Source organism: Artibeus jamaicensis, unplaced genomic scaffold (genome assembly GCF_021234435.1).
Source record: "Artibeus jamaicensis isolate MK-2021 breed Jamaican fruit bat unplaced genomic scaffold, CSHL_Jam_final contig_887, whole genome shotgun sequence".
NCBI lineage: Eukaryota > Metazoa > Chordata > Mammalia > Chiroptera > Phyllostomidae > Artibeus > Artibeus jamaicensis.
The window spans coordinates 359,049-375,048 of record NW_026522003.1 but is presented as its reverse complement, the minus strand read 5'-3'; the positions used below and the strand labels follow the sequence as shown (position 1 = coordinate 375,048).

The window sequence follows — 16,000 nt, the reverse complement described above, 5'->3', positions numbered from 1 at the left end:
GTATCCAGACCAAACCCTCCAACTACAGGATCCTTTTTCTTAATAAGTTTTATTTAGATAATTGTAAAAAGAAAAATCAGGACCAAAACTAAAGGCAACTTAAAAAGTTCAAATATATACTTCTTATATAATATTAATAATTTCCGGAACTTCCCTGGGGAAGGGAGTCCCAAAGGGCAAGGGGGAAGGCAACAATGCCATCACACAATTCAGTCAATCAGAAGAGATGTTGGTAAGAAATGGAGCGTGAATAAAGGGAGAGAAGAGCAGTAGTTTTGCCACCCAAAACTCAGTCCATTTTGAGGTTAACATAGATATAACGGATGAACTTTAGGGAAGAAAAAAAGGAGATGGTGCCCAGCATGAGGAAGAAGATATAACCAGTAAGTAAGGAGTAGCCAAAGAATTCCACCGTCTGTACCGGCCCTGACATGTTGGAGCGCCGGGCATAGTAGAAAACTGAGTAGAGGAAGATGAAGAGTCCAGTGGAGCCAACACTCAGCACAGATCGCCACCACCAGCGGTAATCCTCCCCTGACAACTGGAAGTAGGTGAGTGCGATGGAGATGCAAGCTCCCACACTCAGCAGGATGGCGAAGACGAAGAAGAGGATGCCATACAAAGTGTACTGCTCCCGACCCCACACAGTGGCAAAGATGTAATACAGCTCCACAGAGATGGCACTGTGAAGAGAAGAGACACTGCATTAAAGGGCTGTGCACTGCAAGCACCCCTCCGGCTACTGGGTCAGTGTGGTGCGTGGGTCCAGTCCACTCCCTGTCCTGGAGTTCCTGGCCTGTCGGGGTTTCTTTTGCCTATGATTAGCTGATTTCATTCTCAGAACATCTTCAATAAGTTGAGAATAGGGATCTTGTCTGTTTTCTTTTCCATTGTATTATCTGCCTGCCACTAAGAGGTACTCAACAAATTGATCAAATAATCAAATAGGCTTTTCCTCACATGGCATTTATAGACACTCAAGTCATAAACCAGGAAGATGGTGAAAGGAGCAATGCCTCTACAAGTGAGACACCTCACATTTGAATTGTTTCGAGCTTAGTCCTGCTTAGAGAAAGGAGGAATCATTTAGTGATCTCTTAATGGTAGGGCTGAACCAGAGGTTGTCACTGACACTAGGTTAAGGTGCATAGGGTGAGTGGGGAAAGGAAAAACCGAGGGCAGGAACTGAGAGTGACAAGGGCCGCAGGATAAAGGGAGGATACCTGAAAGGCAGGAAGCCTCCAACAGTCATGTGGATGAGAGTAGACTTGTACCATGGTTGAGGTGGGATTTCCCGAGCAATATTCTTGGTGCGACAAGGTGCATCGAAGGGGCTAGCATTGTTCTTCCCGAAGATACCTCCAATGACAGTGAGAGGAAAGCCCACCAGCAGCCAAACAGTCAAAAGCAGCAGGATGGTGGTGGCTGGTAGAGCCTGAGTCGAACCGTTGGCCCAGTGTACTGAGTTCACCACACTCCACGTCAGGAAGAAAGGCACTGCAAGGATGGGCCCCGAGAGGAAGGAGGGTCAGCACGAGGCACTATGCCCCTGGGGCACCCACTCGGACTAGGTCTAAAGGGGAGAGGGGTGAAAAAATCCTGCTCCCAGGTAGGTGCCAGCCTTTCACATCCCACTTCTTTTAAATATTTTATTTATTTATTTTTAGATTGGATGGAAGGGGGAAAGAGTGTGAGAGAAACATCAATGTGTGGTTGCCTCCCATGTGTCCCCTACTGGGGACCTGGCCTGCCACTCAGGCATACACCCTGACTGGGAATCGAACCAGTGACCCGTCGCTTCACAGGCCCATGCTCCATCCACTGAGCTACACCAGCCAGGGTACACACCCCACTTCTTATTCCTTATCTTACTGATACCCCTCCCCTATCCATTAGCTTTACACCCTTGTCTGGTGTGGCTCAGTGGATTGAGCACCAGCCTGAGAACCAAAGGGTCGCTGGTTCGATTCCCAGTTAGGGCACGTGCCTGGGTTGCAGGCCAGGTCCCTGGATGGAGGCACATGAGAGGCAACCACACACTGATGTTTCTCTCACTCTCTTCCTCCCTCCCTTCCCCTTTCTCTAAAAATAAGTAAATAAAATCTTTTGGGGAAAAAAAAGAAAGCAGCTTTACATAAGACCTAAGACTGACAGAAATCCACCTGCCTCCAAGGGCCTGACCTGCTGAGGTATCAATGATTCCTAGCATAAAACATTCCTTTGGATTAGGTCCTGTTTTCAGAAAACCTCAGTTCAACCTTAAATGTGATGGAATATAAATCAGACCCTTAGCTTTGGAACATGAAATGTTTAGAATGGCAACTACTACTGCCTTTGAAAGGACAAGCCAGCTTAAAGGCTAAAGTGGAGTAGCCCACTTCAAAAACAAGAAAACTAAAAAGAAAAGGGCAAGGGGAATACCTAAAAATAAACCTGAGTGTTATTTCAGTGTAATGGTTGAGAATACAGGCTCTAGAGTCGAACTGCCTGGGTCTAAAGCCTGGCTCACTACTTTTTAGGAGGATGTAATCTTGGGCAAGTTACTTAACTAGTCTAAAATTCCACTTCATCTGTAAAATGGGGACAATCTCACCTACTTCATATTGTTGTTATAAGGATCAAATGAGATGAAGGCATGTTGAGCACTAACTATGCTGCCTAGTACACTTTAAGGGCTTAATAATTTTTAACTATGCAAAATAAATGCATTCTTATCTTTTGAATGGTTTTCTTACTGTTTCCTTTGCCGATTTTCATTCCCTTGAAGCCTCACTCTGACTCTATCCCAGGTTCTATGACGCGCCCACCATGGAAAGGCCGGTTCTCACCAGAGAAGAGACTGGTGGTAAGAATGATGTTCCACACCCAACGCTCGCCTCCGATCTGCCGGTAGAAGTGGCTGGACACATAGCCAGAGATGCAGCAGGTCAGGGCATACAACAAGATGGCTGCCGAGTTAATGGCCCCGTGACGGTGCACATTGAACATGCCCAGCAGCGCCATGACAATAATGCCTGCAGGGTGGTAGTGGGAAATCTGCATTAGGTCTCATCTATTCCTCTGGCAACTTCAGAGGAATCAGCTTCCTCCTTTCAGACCCAAGGCCTCCAGCAAAACACTATCCCCCAATCTGTCCAGAAAACTCACAATTAGAATATATACATCCTTGCTGGAGCCACCCCACCCTTAGTTCTGCCCCTCACCTTGGACAGAGCTGCAGATCTTTTCTGAACAAATCACCTACTTACATTTAACCCTTGAGAAAAATCCCTGGTTAATTTGTATCACCTCACCAGTGCCAAGGGCCAGGAACTGGGCACCCACGCCAAGCACAGCACAGAGCAGACCACGGTATGGAGGGAAACGGAAGACATCGGTATGGATGATTTTCCAGCCATTGTCACCTTGGTCAAAGTCATCACCAGAACCTGCAGAGGTTGTCTCCTCATCCAAGTTGTACCGAGCCAGGTCATTCCGAAGCACACGCATGAGAATGACAGCCACAAAACCCACCAGTAAAAATACAAGCACCATGGAATTGATGATGGACAACCAATGAATTTCCAGTGTTCGGGGAAAGAAACCACCATCATCACCACGGCGCCTGTCACTCCGACGCTCCACTGAAGTCTCAGACCAGCGCACACTGTAGGTGTGGGTGAGGCCTAGGAACTCATCAGGTCGTAACCCGTCTAGACTATGGGGCTTGACATCCCGCACTGAGACATTGGCAAATATAATTCGATCTCCATGGAATTCCAGGTGGAAGTCCAGATGGGTCCAGAGTCCTATCTTGTGGCTGTGAGGCAGGAAGCCACTCTCCTCCATGTAGCCCACAAAGCCACGGAGTGGCAAGTCGTCCACCACGAATTCAAAATAATACAATTCCTCGATGGCCTGGCGCAGCTGTTCTACCTACAAAGAACAAGTCAGGAATCAGACAAGGCCTCCCTGGTCACAGGGTTAGAGCAGGGTTACTCAACTTTGGCACTGCTGACATTTGGGGCTAGATCACTTACTGTTGGGGGAATGGCCCTTCCCTGGCTTCTTCTCACTAGAGTAGCACCCCTTAATAGTGACAATCAAAAATATCTCCAAGCAGTGCAAAATGTCTCTTGGGAGACAAAACTGCTCCTTGTCCAAAACTACTGGGTTAGACCCTACTTACTATGTTGGGTTTCTCAAAAAAAAGTTTGATAGGGTTACAACCTAGAAAAAGGAGAGGTATAAGAAGGTCTAAAGTTGATTAAGGAAAGGTGCCCTAATATAAGATTTGCTAGTGAAAATAGCATGACAGGGAAGATTAGGCAGAGTGTAAAGGAGCCAGTTAAGGGCCAAGAGGGAAGTGTGGAAGGAAATAACTATGCAGCATTGAGTTGGGAGCTTATTACCAGCAGGGAAGCTTGGAATCAGGAGTCTCAGGCTCTTATATCAGCTCTGCAATTTGCTATCCATGAAGTCTTGAAAAAGTTACCTTTGAGCAAGTATGTTTCTTCATCAACTGAATGCAAATAATGCCACCTGCCCTGCCTGCCACATGTAGTTGAATCAAGGCAAATAGTTTCCATAAAGACTCTTTGAAAACCATACATATGATGCACTGTTATTAGTCCCTGGGAGGGAGGAATAAGTTCTAGCCAATGTAGAGAGGCTGACCTGTGCAGGACTGAGCTGCATGTGGCACAGAATTCTTCTTTCCACATTCTCCCGAAAGCGAATCTCATACAAAGACTCAGCCATTCGGTCACCATCCAGCACTTCACCCAGGCTAAGGCTTTTGTGACGAATCTTCTCAGGAGAGCAGACTGGAAGCTGATAGTAGTGGTAAGTCTCCTGAGGGTTATGGTAGGGTCCCACTTTGTTGACATATAGAATGACAGGATCGCCAGCCTTGTAGTGTGTCACACCTTCCACCCTTGGCTCATGGCCTGTGCTCAGCAGCAGCGTCAGGAATGGCAGCCACTGACAGCTCCAACTTCGAGGGTGTCCTAGGACTGTCATCCTTAAGGCAGCGGAACCTGTTTGGGGGAGTCCTGAGGTTACGGAAACCAGGGATCAACTCATAACACCCCAGGTCAAGTCTTTTGAACTGACTGAACTCAATGACTGCAATTCCTCTCCCCTTGGCCTCTCCGACCCTCCCTCAAGTAGCCACCTCCTGACCCCCACACCACATCACGTTTGTATCCCGAAGACTGGGCTGCACCTCTCCTCTTAGCCTCCACCCGGGTTCCCCTTGCTCTCAGTCTGTTTGTCCCAAACCTCCCCGCAAGCGCGCGCCTCATCCCGTTGCCATGACAACACCACGCGGCTTCGCACCTCCTGCACCTTCCCGCTGCAGACCTGGGGTCCAAACCGTGCGGGAAGGGCTGGCGGAGGCAGCGCCAGAGGCCTCTGCAGCCCCGGAGCTGCCCTTGGGCTCCAGCTGGGGTCTCCCCCAGAGCGGCGCGCTGGCGGCGGCCTGTTGAGGACCTGACGACCGACCTCCATGGGGTGGGCCGCCGCTGTGCCTGATTGTAGAAACTGAAGTTACACCACGAGGGATCCCTGCGCTCGGTTCAGTGAAGTGGACGCCTATGAGCTTTGTACAGCTGGAGGCCCAGTCCAGCTCCGGAGCCCACACAAGGCTCAGCGAGCCCCTTTCCCGCCGGGAGACCTCCCGGCAATCGGGAGAGCTGCCCAGGCCACGTCAGTCTTACCACTTCCGCCCTCCCCGGCTGTGTCTTCTGCCCCGCGAGAAGCTTCTTCTTCTTAGACCTAGAGGGGACCGTGGCCCGGCTGATGGTTCCCTGGGTGGGAGTCTGCGCTGGAGGCCTGGCTACAGGCATGCAGACACCTTTTCGGTCGAAAAGATTCGTCTCCGGGTCGTCTCTCTATCCCCGGGAAGGTTTGGGGCGGAGACCTTGAGCAGTTCCTGCCGCGCGCGCACCCAGCGACTGTCCAGGACCGGGAACCCGGGCGGTGGCCGTGCCCGTATCTAGTGGACGCCCCGAAGTGTTTGCTCCCTGCACCAATGGGACGCGCCACGGACTGCTGAGGGCGAGACCTGAGCAGTTCGTGATCCCCAACCCGGGCCGGGGTGAAGCTTTGAGCATCACTGTGCTAGGACGAGGGCACAGCCCGTACAGGGGTCTGTATCCCATCTTAACTCCTACGTGTCATGAAATGGTCTACCGCCAAAAAACAAATACGTAAATAAAATATCTCCTTGAGGCTGTATTGGAGGCCTCTCTGGCTGTATAACGGCCGTTCTATGGCCGACGATAGGCGAGCCTGAGCGAGGTCTGATGTACAAGCACACAGGAGATAGGGTGTCTGCCCTTTCACCCTGTAAATTGGGCAGCCTGACTGTTAATTGCAGGTAAAGAATCTTGCCATGCGTTCGTCTTTTTCCTGTTTTTGTTTTTATTTATGTTTATGTATTTGGACTTTTAATTTTGTATTGCAGATTATTCTGGAAAAGTTTACCTTTGCTTGTCTCAGCTCTATTTTAAGGGAAGCTGCCTTTAGGGGAGTTCCTCTGGAGAGCAGACCCAAGGGCAGTGACTTTCCTTTGGCCACCTGGGAGCAAAATGTAAGGAAGCTGGAAGTCACAAGTGGTTTCTGGCCTGAGAAGTCCACTTAGCTACATGTGCTCTCTCTGACCCAGTCCTCTCTGAAGGAAATGAAGTTCCAGGAAGTAGAGGGTTGAGTTTTTTAGACAGTGAATTTAGTGATTTAAAAAGTAGCAAGCCCTGGTGGGGTGGTTTAGTTAGTTAGAGCGTCCTCCCCTACACCAAGAAGACCAAGAAGTTGTAGGTTCAATTCCCAGTCTGTGGATGGGAGGCAACTGATTGATGTCTCTCTCCTGCCCCCTCTAAAATCAGTAAACATTCTCTGGTGAAGATTTTTTAATTTTATTTTATTTTTAAAAGGTTTTATTTAGTTTTAGAGAGAGGGGAAGGGGGGGTGAAAGGGAGAGAAACATCAATTTGTGGTTGCTCCTCATGCACCCCCTACTGGGGACCTGGCCTGCAACTCAAGTATGTACCCTGACTGGGAATCCTACTGGCAACTGTTGGCAGGCCTGTGCTCAATCCACTGAGCTACACCAGCCAAGGCTGAAAAAAAAATTTTTTTAAGTAGCTTAGAATGGCTTTGGATAGTCTAAGTGACAGCCACCCTGTCTGTAAAGCCAGAAACCTGGGCCTCTTTCTCATTACCACTACTCCCCAGATCAGTGCCACCAAGCCCTTTATGCTTATTTCCTGAATATCTTCCAAATACCTGCCCTCCATGGTTGATTTGTTCAGGTCCGTCCTCCCACCTAAATTACTGTGACAGCCACTGTGCTAGTCTCTTTGTCATCTCCCACCTTGGATCTATACCCACACTGCTGCTACAAGAATGAATATATACACACACTAAAGGTGTCTTTTCCTGCAACTGGTTCTCAAGTCTTCATGTGTATTAGATTCAGTGAACAGCTTATGAAAAACAGATACCTGAGTACTAGTAAATCAGGATGTTGGGGGCATGGCTGACTGGGCATCAGTATTTTTTAACAAGCTCTGATTTCAATGCATACCAAAACCTGACCATGAGTACATACCATAAAGTCAAAAAAACTGGCACGTGAGGTCTCTCAGGCCTGGATCTTAATGATTTCTTTAGGTACATTTTCCTTCTGGAATCCTATCTTTTTACTTTAAATATATTTTATTGATTATGCTATTACAGTTGTCCCATTTCCCCCCCTTCACTCCCCTCCACCTTGCACGCCCCCCCTTTAGTTCATGTCCATGTGTCATACTTATAAGTTCTTTAGCTTCTACATTTCCCACACTATTTTACCCTCCCCCTCTCTTTTTCTACCTACCATCTATACCACTTATTCTCTGTACCTTTTCCCCCTCTCTCCTTTTACTCCCTTGTTGCTAACCCTCCATGTGATCTCTATTTCTGTGATTCTGTTCCTGTTCTAGTTGTTTGCTTAGTTTGTTTTTGTTTTAGGTGTGGTTGTTAATAATCGTGAGTTTGCTGTCATTTTACTATACATATCTTTTATGTTCTTTTTCTTAGATAAGTCCCTTTAACATTTCATATAACAAGGGCTTGGCGATGATGAACTCCTTTAACTTGACCTTATCGAGAAGCACTTTATCTGCCCTTCCATTCTAAATGGAAGTTTTGTTGGATAGAGCAATCTTTTTTTAAATTTTTTAGACTTTATTTATTTATGTTTAGAGGGGAAGGGAAGAAGAGAGGGAGAGAAACAGCAATGTATTGTTGCCTCCAGTGTGTCCCCTGCTGGGAACTGGCCTGCAACCCAGGCATGTGCCCTGACTGGGAACCGCGCTCCTCTGGTTCGCAGGCCTGCGCTCAATCCACTGAGCTACACCAGCCAGGGCAGATAGAGCAATCTTGGATGTAGGTCCTTGCCTTTCATGACTTAGCATGAAATGGCAATACTTCTTTCCAGCCCTTTCTTGCCTGTAAGGTCTCTTGAGAAATCAGCTGACAATCTTATGGGCACTCCTTTGTAGGTAACTCCTATTGTCTTGCTGCTTTTAAGATTCTTTCCTGTTTAATCTTGGCTAAGGTAATTATGATGTGCCTTGGTGTGTTCCTTCTTAGGTCCAACTTCTTTGGGACTCTCTGAGCTTGCTGGATTTCCTGGAAGTATATTTTCTTTGCCAGATTGGGGAAGCTCTCCTTTATTATTTGTTCAAAGAAGTTTTCCACTTGTTGCTCTTCCTCTTCTCCTGGTACCCCTATAATTTGGATGTTGGAACGTTTAAAGATGTCCTGAAGGTTCCTAAGCCTCTCCTCATTTTTTTCAATTCTTGTTTCTTCATTTTTTTTTAAAGATTTTATTTATTTATCTTTAGATAGGAAGGGAAGGAGAGAGGGAGAGAAATATCAATGTATGGTTGCCTCTCGTGAGTCCCCTTCTGGGAACTGGCCTGCAACCCAGGCATGTGCCCTGACTGGGAATCGAACCACGATCATGTGGTTCGCAGGCCCGTGCTCAATCCACTGAGCTACACCAGCCAGGGCTTCTTCATTCTTTTTTGACTGGATGTTTCTTTCTTCCTTCTGGTCCACTCCATTGATTTGAGTCCCAGTTTTCTTCCCATCACTATTGGTTCTCTATACATTTTCCTTTATTTCACTTAGTGTAGCCTTCATTTTTTCATCCAATTTGTAGCCAAATTCAGCCAATTCTGTGAGCATCCTGATTACCAGTGTTTTGAACTGTGCGTCTGATAGGCTGGCTATTTCTTTGTCGCTTAGTTGTATTTATTCTGGAGCTTTGATCTGTTCTTTCATTTGGGCCTTTTTTTTTTTTCTTGAGGAGCCTGTTATGTAGTGAGGGGTGGAGTTTAGGTGTTCACCAGGGCAGGGCAACCCATTTGCTGGGTTGCGATGCTGTATGTGGGGCAGGGGTCTGAGAAGGAACAATGGCACTTGCTCCACTCTGCCAGATTTCAGCCCCTTCCCCCGCTTCCCCCAAGCAAGCTGAGCCCTTCTGGTGCTGATTCCCGTGTGGGTGGGTTTGTGTGCGTTCTAAGACCCTGTGGGTCTCTCCAGTGAACTCGCCTGTGAGGCTGGGAGTTTCTCCCTGCACCTCAGCTCCCACAGGTGTTTTCAATTGGTGTTTTGAGGCTTTATTTCCCTGTGCTGGGACCCTAGGTTGTGTGGTCTGTCTCGATCCTCAGTTTCGCCCGCCACCTTACACACAGCCTCCCTCCATAATCCACTGCCTCACTGGGTCCACCAGCTGCCACTTTGCCTGACCCCTCTCCACCTTGCCACCGGACTCCGCCCCTCCTGCCGGTCAGGATGAGTGTGTCTACTTTAACTCCTTGGTTATTGGACTTCCATACAGGTCAATTTTCTGTTGGTACTGGTTGTTTTTTGTTTCTAAATTGTTGTCCTTTTGGTTGTGCGAGGAGGCACAGTGTGTCTACCTATACCTCTATCTTGGCCAGAAGTGTGGAATCCTATCTTGTATTCAAACTGAAATTCTTAAAAAAATTTTTTAATTGGTTTTAGAGGAAGGGGGAGAGAGAGAGAGAAGCACCGATTTGTTATTCCACTTATTTATGCATTCATTGGATGATTTGGGAGTTCAAACCTGCAACCTTGGCATATTGGGACTATACTCTAACCAACTGTGCTAACTGGCCAGGCTCAAACTGAAATTCTAAATGTCACTCTGGCAGGTAGTTGGTTGGAGCATTAGCCTGTAACCTAAAGGTCACCAATTCGATTCTTAGTCAGGACACACGCCCAGCCTGCGGGTTCCATCCCTAGCTGGGCTGCATGCTGGAGGCAGCCAGTAGGTGTTTCTCACATTGATGTTCCTCTCCCTTTCCCTCTCTCTGGAATGAGAATAAGATAAACCTTTTTTTTAAAGTTCTGAACATGTTCTCTCAAGCCTGCAAGGCTCATGTAGTTCCCTTTGCTTAGACTGCCCTGTCTGCAGTTCCCACCTACCTGCCTGGAGACCTCTTTGGAACAGTGCGAGGGCCACCTCCTCTATAAAGCCTTCCCTTACATCTTTCCTGGCTTTGTAGTGCTTCATCTCACTACCGTTGTTTTATTTCTTATGTGTCAGTCTCCCTTGTTAACTGCTAACTCCTTTCATTAATTTATCCATCTTGGTGTCCTCAGGGCCTAGCAATGCTTTCGTACATAGTAAACAGTCTAACATTACTTGAAAGAACTGGTTTACTTCCCCCATTTGCCTCGTTCTTCTCCCCCACCCCCCGTATGTGATGAGAACAGAGGTGCCACCAAGCAACTTATCCAGGGGCCAACTGCGAAGCAGAAGACGGGCAGGGCTCTGTGGTACTCCCTAACACAGTGTGCCCGGGACAACTGCTCATCTTGATTAAGGGTGGAGACCTGCCTCCAACAGGCCTTGAAGCTGTCCTGCCAGCTGGGTCAGGCTGTCAATAAACAGGAATTTACCAGTAGCCTGTGGCATGATCTGTTGGAGTTTTCACTGTATTTTGGGCGATAGATGATACAAGACATCTGGTTCTTCCTTTGTTTTTTCCTCTGCCTGCCCCCTCCCCTCCACCCCCCATTCTTAAATCCAGACTCCCCTTCTATGACCACAACCTCTAGTTCTGTCATTCCCACCAAATTCCCACCAAAATTTCACTGAGACCTACAACCCTTCCCCCGGCCTTTTCACCTTGTTTTTCACCTTGTTTGAACCCATCCAGTTTAGATTCTGTGTTCCATCATTTCAGCCACATTCTTGCCTGTGTCCTTGAAGACTCCATTCCTTCATTGCAGCTGCCAAGGGGAACCTTAATCTTGCGTTATTCATCTATCAATGTCCATCTACCTATATCCAGGATGCTAAAAGGATCTTAACACTGATGTGTTCAGATCATGTATCTGTAAATTGTGTTCTCTAACCTCTGTTGGGTCCTCAGTGCTGCCCAGTGACCCTGCTCATTTTCCAGAATCAGCTCTCTTCCACTCTCCATAACCCATTTTCAAACTCACTTCCTCTCCTTGTTAGCTGACCTCCCTCATAGCTTAGTGGGGGATGCAATAAGAAAAGCAATTATAGTCACGCCGGTAGGTGTTGTGACAGAGGAAGTATTGGGGCTTCCAGGAGGCAGGAACATCTAACTTGGGCTTGGGCAAGCTTCCTTAAAACAGGTCATCAGTTAAGTCCTGAAGGGAGAGTAGGAGTTTGCCAGAACAGAGGGAACAATGAAGGAAAAGCAATTCTGTTTGGCTGGAGCGTTACATATATGTTAGAAGGAGAAACTGGGGAGGTAAGCAGGGTCAAGTCTTGAAGACACAAAAGCATTTGGACTTGATCCTGAGATTAATGGAACACATTAAATTGTTTTAAATGGGAATAAAATCAGATTTATGCCTTGGACTTAAGGATGAAATACAGAGTTTAGGGTCATGGAAGGCAAGATAATGCATTTCACTAGCCACCTGGCTGGGTAGCTCAGTTGGTTAGAGCATCATCCCAATATGCCAAGGTTGTGGGTTTGATCCTTGGTCAGGGCACATGTGAGAATCAACCAATGAAGGCATAAATAAATGGAACAACAAATTGATGTTTCTCTCTTCCTAAAAAAGTGAAACAAAAAAATACTGAATAAAATTTTTTTAAAAGAATGAATCTCAAGGTTAAGAGACGGAGACTACTACTACACCCTTCAGTCTGCATGACCCTTATAACCTTGTAATTGTCTTTATTCCTATAGAAAGTATGGAAGTGATACTTTGTGACATTGGAGCCTGGCTGTAATTGATCATGCAACTTGTGACTTTTTCTCTTGAAATTCATTGCCACTCTGTGAGGGAATTGAGGCCAGTCTGCTGGATAGTGAGACCAATATGCAGCAGAAATAAACCATCCCAGCTGAGATGAGACCACCAGATGAACCACTCAACTGAGTGTAGCTCAATTTGCCAAAAAGTTTTTGTAAGCCAAAAAAGAAAAAAAAGTATGAATTTTAAAGTTAGACCCCTCAGAGCATGCTTCTGAATACCTTGTAAATTCTCTTTAATATTCTCACACTCATGTGTTTCTCATGCTGGATTATAAAATCTAGGAGCACAGGGTCTACTAGCTTTATTACTTATTTTATCCCAGTATTCATCACACTGTGTGACCCATAGTAAGTACTCAATAAACATGAATGGTTGTAGGGACCAGATCTATGGACAGAGTCTCACCAGCTTGCAAAAGGTGCCTCCAGGAATGACTGTGTTCCAAACTCACTTCATTCTCAAGCCTTGTGGCCAATGGTCGGATAGAAGGTGAATTGTGATGTGTGTGGAACATGGGACCTTGGGGAATTCCGTAACCAAGAGGAGAAAGACATAACAGCTGCTGGAGACAGAGAATTGCTTCTCCCTTTTCTCCCCTCCAAGTTCCTAGTGAAGAGCTGAACCTACCATTCCAGACCTGTGTGACTACACAGGCAAACATTTGGAGACTGACTTCACTTTGGTACCCTGGCTTTCAGTGGCTCAAGGTGTTAGCTTTCTGAGCAGACAGGAGGCTTTTAAGTAGCAAAGCTCCCTGCTCTCAGCATGCCCAGCACCATGGGGAAGGGAGACACCCAGGAGGTAGCTCCACCCACCTCAACCCACCGCTCTGTCATGGAGGAGTATGGTTATGAGGTCGGCAAGGCCATTGGCAATGGCTCCTATGGGACAGTATATGAAGCTTACTACACAAAGCAGAAGGTCATGGTGGCTGTCAAGATTATCTCAAAGAAGAAGGCCTCTGAAGACTATCTGAACAAGTTCCTGCCCCGTGAGATACAGGTTGGAAAGGGGACTGGAACAGGGAACTGGTACCAAGTTGCTTAAGGCTTCTCACAAGGGATATAGTCAGGAAGGGGGAGGGCCAGAAACCCCCAAACCATAACTGAATGCCTCAATAAGCAGCTAGGAAAGTTATCTGATATAAATCCAACTCTTTCCACCCACCCATTCACCTCCAGCCCCTCACAAATTGAAAGGGCAAAGGACAGGGTTTGCTCCTGTTGCAAAGTGAGTAGGAGCTCTGGGAACACAGCCAGGGTTCTCCCTTCTCAGGTTTGATGGGTCACTGTTCTGGGGCCAGGTAATGAAAGTACTGCGGCACAAGCACCTCATCAACTTCTATCAGGCCATCGAGACCACATCCCGAGTGTACATAATTCTGGAGCTGGCTCAGGGTGGCGATGTCCTTGAATGGATCCAGCGCTATGGGGCCTGCTCTGAGCCTCTTGCTGGCAAGTGGTTCTCCCAGATGGCCCTGGGCATCGCTTACCTGCACAGCAAGGGCATCGTGCACCGGTGAGTATGCTGCCACCCAGACCGGGGCCTTTGGGCTTTCAAGGGGGTTTTGTGCATGTCTCTATTTCCTGCCCTGTTTTTCTCCTCCTCTGACCTCCCTGCTCAGTATCTAGGCCCATTTACCCACTCTATTGTAGTCACCTGGTCAAGAACATTTATTAAGTACCCACTCTGAGCAGAGCCCTTTACGAAATGGTGAACTCCCTGGGCTCCCCAGGTACCATTGTGTCTTTTTTGGTCTCTGCTCACAAGCCCATGGCTTTCCTTCCTCTCTTGCCTTGGGTCTTCATAATGGCATTTCTCCCATTATGCCTTTCCTCATCTCTAGCCTCTGGCTCTTCAGCTCTGGGTCTAATACTAAGCCCTCTCCCTGACCCCCAGCCTTTCTGCTGCTGGTAGGGACTTAAAGTTGGAGAACCTATTGCTGGACAAGCGGGAGAATGTGAAGATATCGGACTTTGGCTTCGCCAAGATGGTGCCTTCTAACCAGGCTGTGCGTAATAGCCCTTCTCACGGACAAATGAACTGCTTTAACCACCTCAGCCAGACCTACTGTGGCAGCTTTGCTTATGCGTGCCCAGAGATCTTGTTAGGCTTGCCTTACAACCCTTTTCTGTCTGACACCTGGAGCATGGGCGTCATCCTCTACACTCTGGTGGTTGCCCGTCTGCCCTTTGATGACACCAATCTCAAGAAGCTGCTGAAAGAGACTCAGAAGGAGGTCACTTTTCCAGCTAACTTGTCCATCTCCCAGGAGTGCAAGGTGCTGGCTCCCCCAGTAGGACTGAGGTTTCAGGGATGCCCCATGGGGAGGGAACCCAATCTAGGTCTCCCAACCCTGGAGAAGGCTCTTCCCTACCAGAGCCAGCTCACACTCTGGCCTCTGCCCTAGAATAGTGGGAAGGACTTAAAGGACCAATCACTGGGCTCCATACCTTAGATCTGTGCGGTGAGCAAGATTCAACTTCTATCTTTTTAGGCCAGAGGGGAAGAGCCTTTTTATGCAAGGCTCTTCCTTCCCTTTCCCTCCAGCGAGTTAAAGGCCTGGCTCTTCAGGATAAAGTGAAAGCCACACCCTCTTCCATCAGAGTGGTGTGATGGGCTGTCCTGCTTCTTTCTTAGGTCTCCTGCTCATTGCCTGGGTGGCACAATGGGAGGCTCAGCCAAGACCTCTCTCTCCCCTGCCTTAGAACCTGATCCTCCAGATACTACGCCAAGCCACCAAGCGAGCCACCATCCTGGACATCATCAAGGATCCCTGGGTGCTCAAGTTCCAGCCTGAGCAACCCACCCATGAGATCAGGCTGCTTGAGACCATGTGCCAGTCGCCTAGCGTGGCAAACCGTCACAAATCCATGGAAATCAGTGTCTGAAAGTGGCTGAGGGGCAGGGGGTTGAGAGAAGGGCAAAGCAGGAGGCGTCTGGCTAAAAATCTTTTATACCAAAAATAAATCTAAGTCTGATTTAGTTTCATGAGCTGGGGTCAAAGACATTCTTTCCTGAGGGGAACCTTAGCAGGTAGATTTCTGCCCAGAGCCTATAACCAGTCATCTCAACAGCTGTTGAGTCCACAGTGTCACTCAGTGCAGCTTCCATGTGGCTCACGGGGGAGGGGTGCTCAGGTGAACACCTACCTGCTTTAGGGAGTTTCACTATTCTGGCTAAGTACATGGTCATTATTTTACAACTCTTTGCACTTCAAAATGTTCAAGCCATAGGGTAGAGGACCTTTAAGAAAAGGAACTATCTTAAGAACAAACCTGGTTGTTTGTTCTTAAGAAAAGGAAATATCTTGGTCTCTTTTTCCTCCTCTAAATTTACTATTGAAACAATCCTAGTGAATCACAGCACCTCACTGACTCCAGACACAGAAGTGACAGTTCGAACCAAATCTACTAACTATGGATTCCAGCAAAGGAAAGTTACTTGCCCCTTTATCTCTGTATTCTCCCTCCCTGTCCTTGAAATGGGCTTTGCAAAGAGAAAATGGGCAATAAATCATGAGGCTGTCTTGGCAGAGGCCGACTGGGGGGGGAGTGACGTGGGAAGACGCAGACACAGCGCCACCTTCTGGGTAAGTAATCGACTGCAGTTTCCTCAGCCTCAGCACTAGGCAACTCTGGGGCAAACTGACTTGAAAGATGAATCTAGTAGGTAAGATATTAGAAACATTTGTTCT

The 16,000-nt window shown here is 47.5% G+C and overlaps 2 protein-coding genes across 7 annotated transcripts; one reads left to right on the top strand and one right to left on the bottom strand.

Annotated features, from left to right (window-relative positions):
- Positions 1–30: 30 nt before the first annotated feature.
- TM9SF1 (transmembrane 9 superfamily member 1) lies at positions 31–5,438 on the bottom strand. Of its 2 annotated transcripts, none has more exons than XM_037129439.2 (6): positions 5,320–5,438; positions 4,657–5,018; positions 3,294–3,915; positions 2,829–3,014; positions 1,224–1,497; positions 31–683 (listed from the first exon to the last, which is right to left on the bottom strand). In XM_037129439.2, the coding sequence occupies exons 2-6, from the start codon at positions 4,999–5,001 to the stop codon at positions 290–292; spliced, it is 1,821 nt and encodes a 606-aa protein (XP_036985334.1). In that variant the 5' UTR covers positions 5,002–5,018; positions 5,320–5,438; the 3' UTR covers positions 31–289. The 2 variants fall into 2 exon arrangements, with proteins under 2 accessions (XP_036985334.1, XP_036985336.1); XM_037129441.2 differs by having other exon boundaries at positions 5,344–5,435.
- Positions 5,439–6,010: 572 nt separating this feature from the next.
- TSSK4 (testis specific serine kinase 4) lies at positions 6,011–15,388 on the top strand. 5 transcript variants are annotated; one of them, XM_037129445.2, is made up of 6 exons: positions 6,011–6,361; positions 6,449–6,574; positions 12,234–13,305; positions 13,607–13,821; positions 14,203–14,584; positions 15,012–15,387. In XM_037129445.2, the coding sequence occupies exons 3-6, from the start codon at positions 13,069–13,071 to the stop codon at positions 15,192–15,194; spliced, it is 1,017 nt and encodes a 338-aa protein (XP_036985340.2). In that variant the 5' UTR covers positions 6,011–6,361; positions 6,449–6,574; positions 12,234–13,068; the 3' UTR covers positions 15,195–15,387. The 5 variants fall into 5 exon arrangements, with proteins under 5 accessions (XP_036985340.2, XP_036985343.2, XP_036985342.2 ...); XM_037129448.2 differs by lacking the exon at positions 6,449–6,574 and having other exon boundaries at positions 14,221–14,584; positions 15,012–15,388; XM_037129447.2 differs by lacking the exon at positions 6,449–6,574 and having other exon boundaries at positions 6,011–6,130.
- The last annotated feature ends 612 nt before the right edge of the window (positions 15,389–16,000 follow it).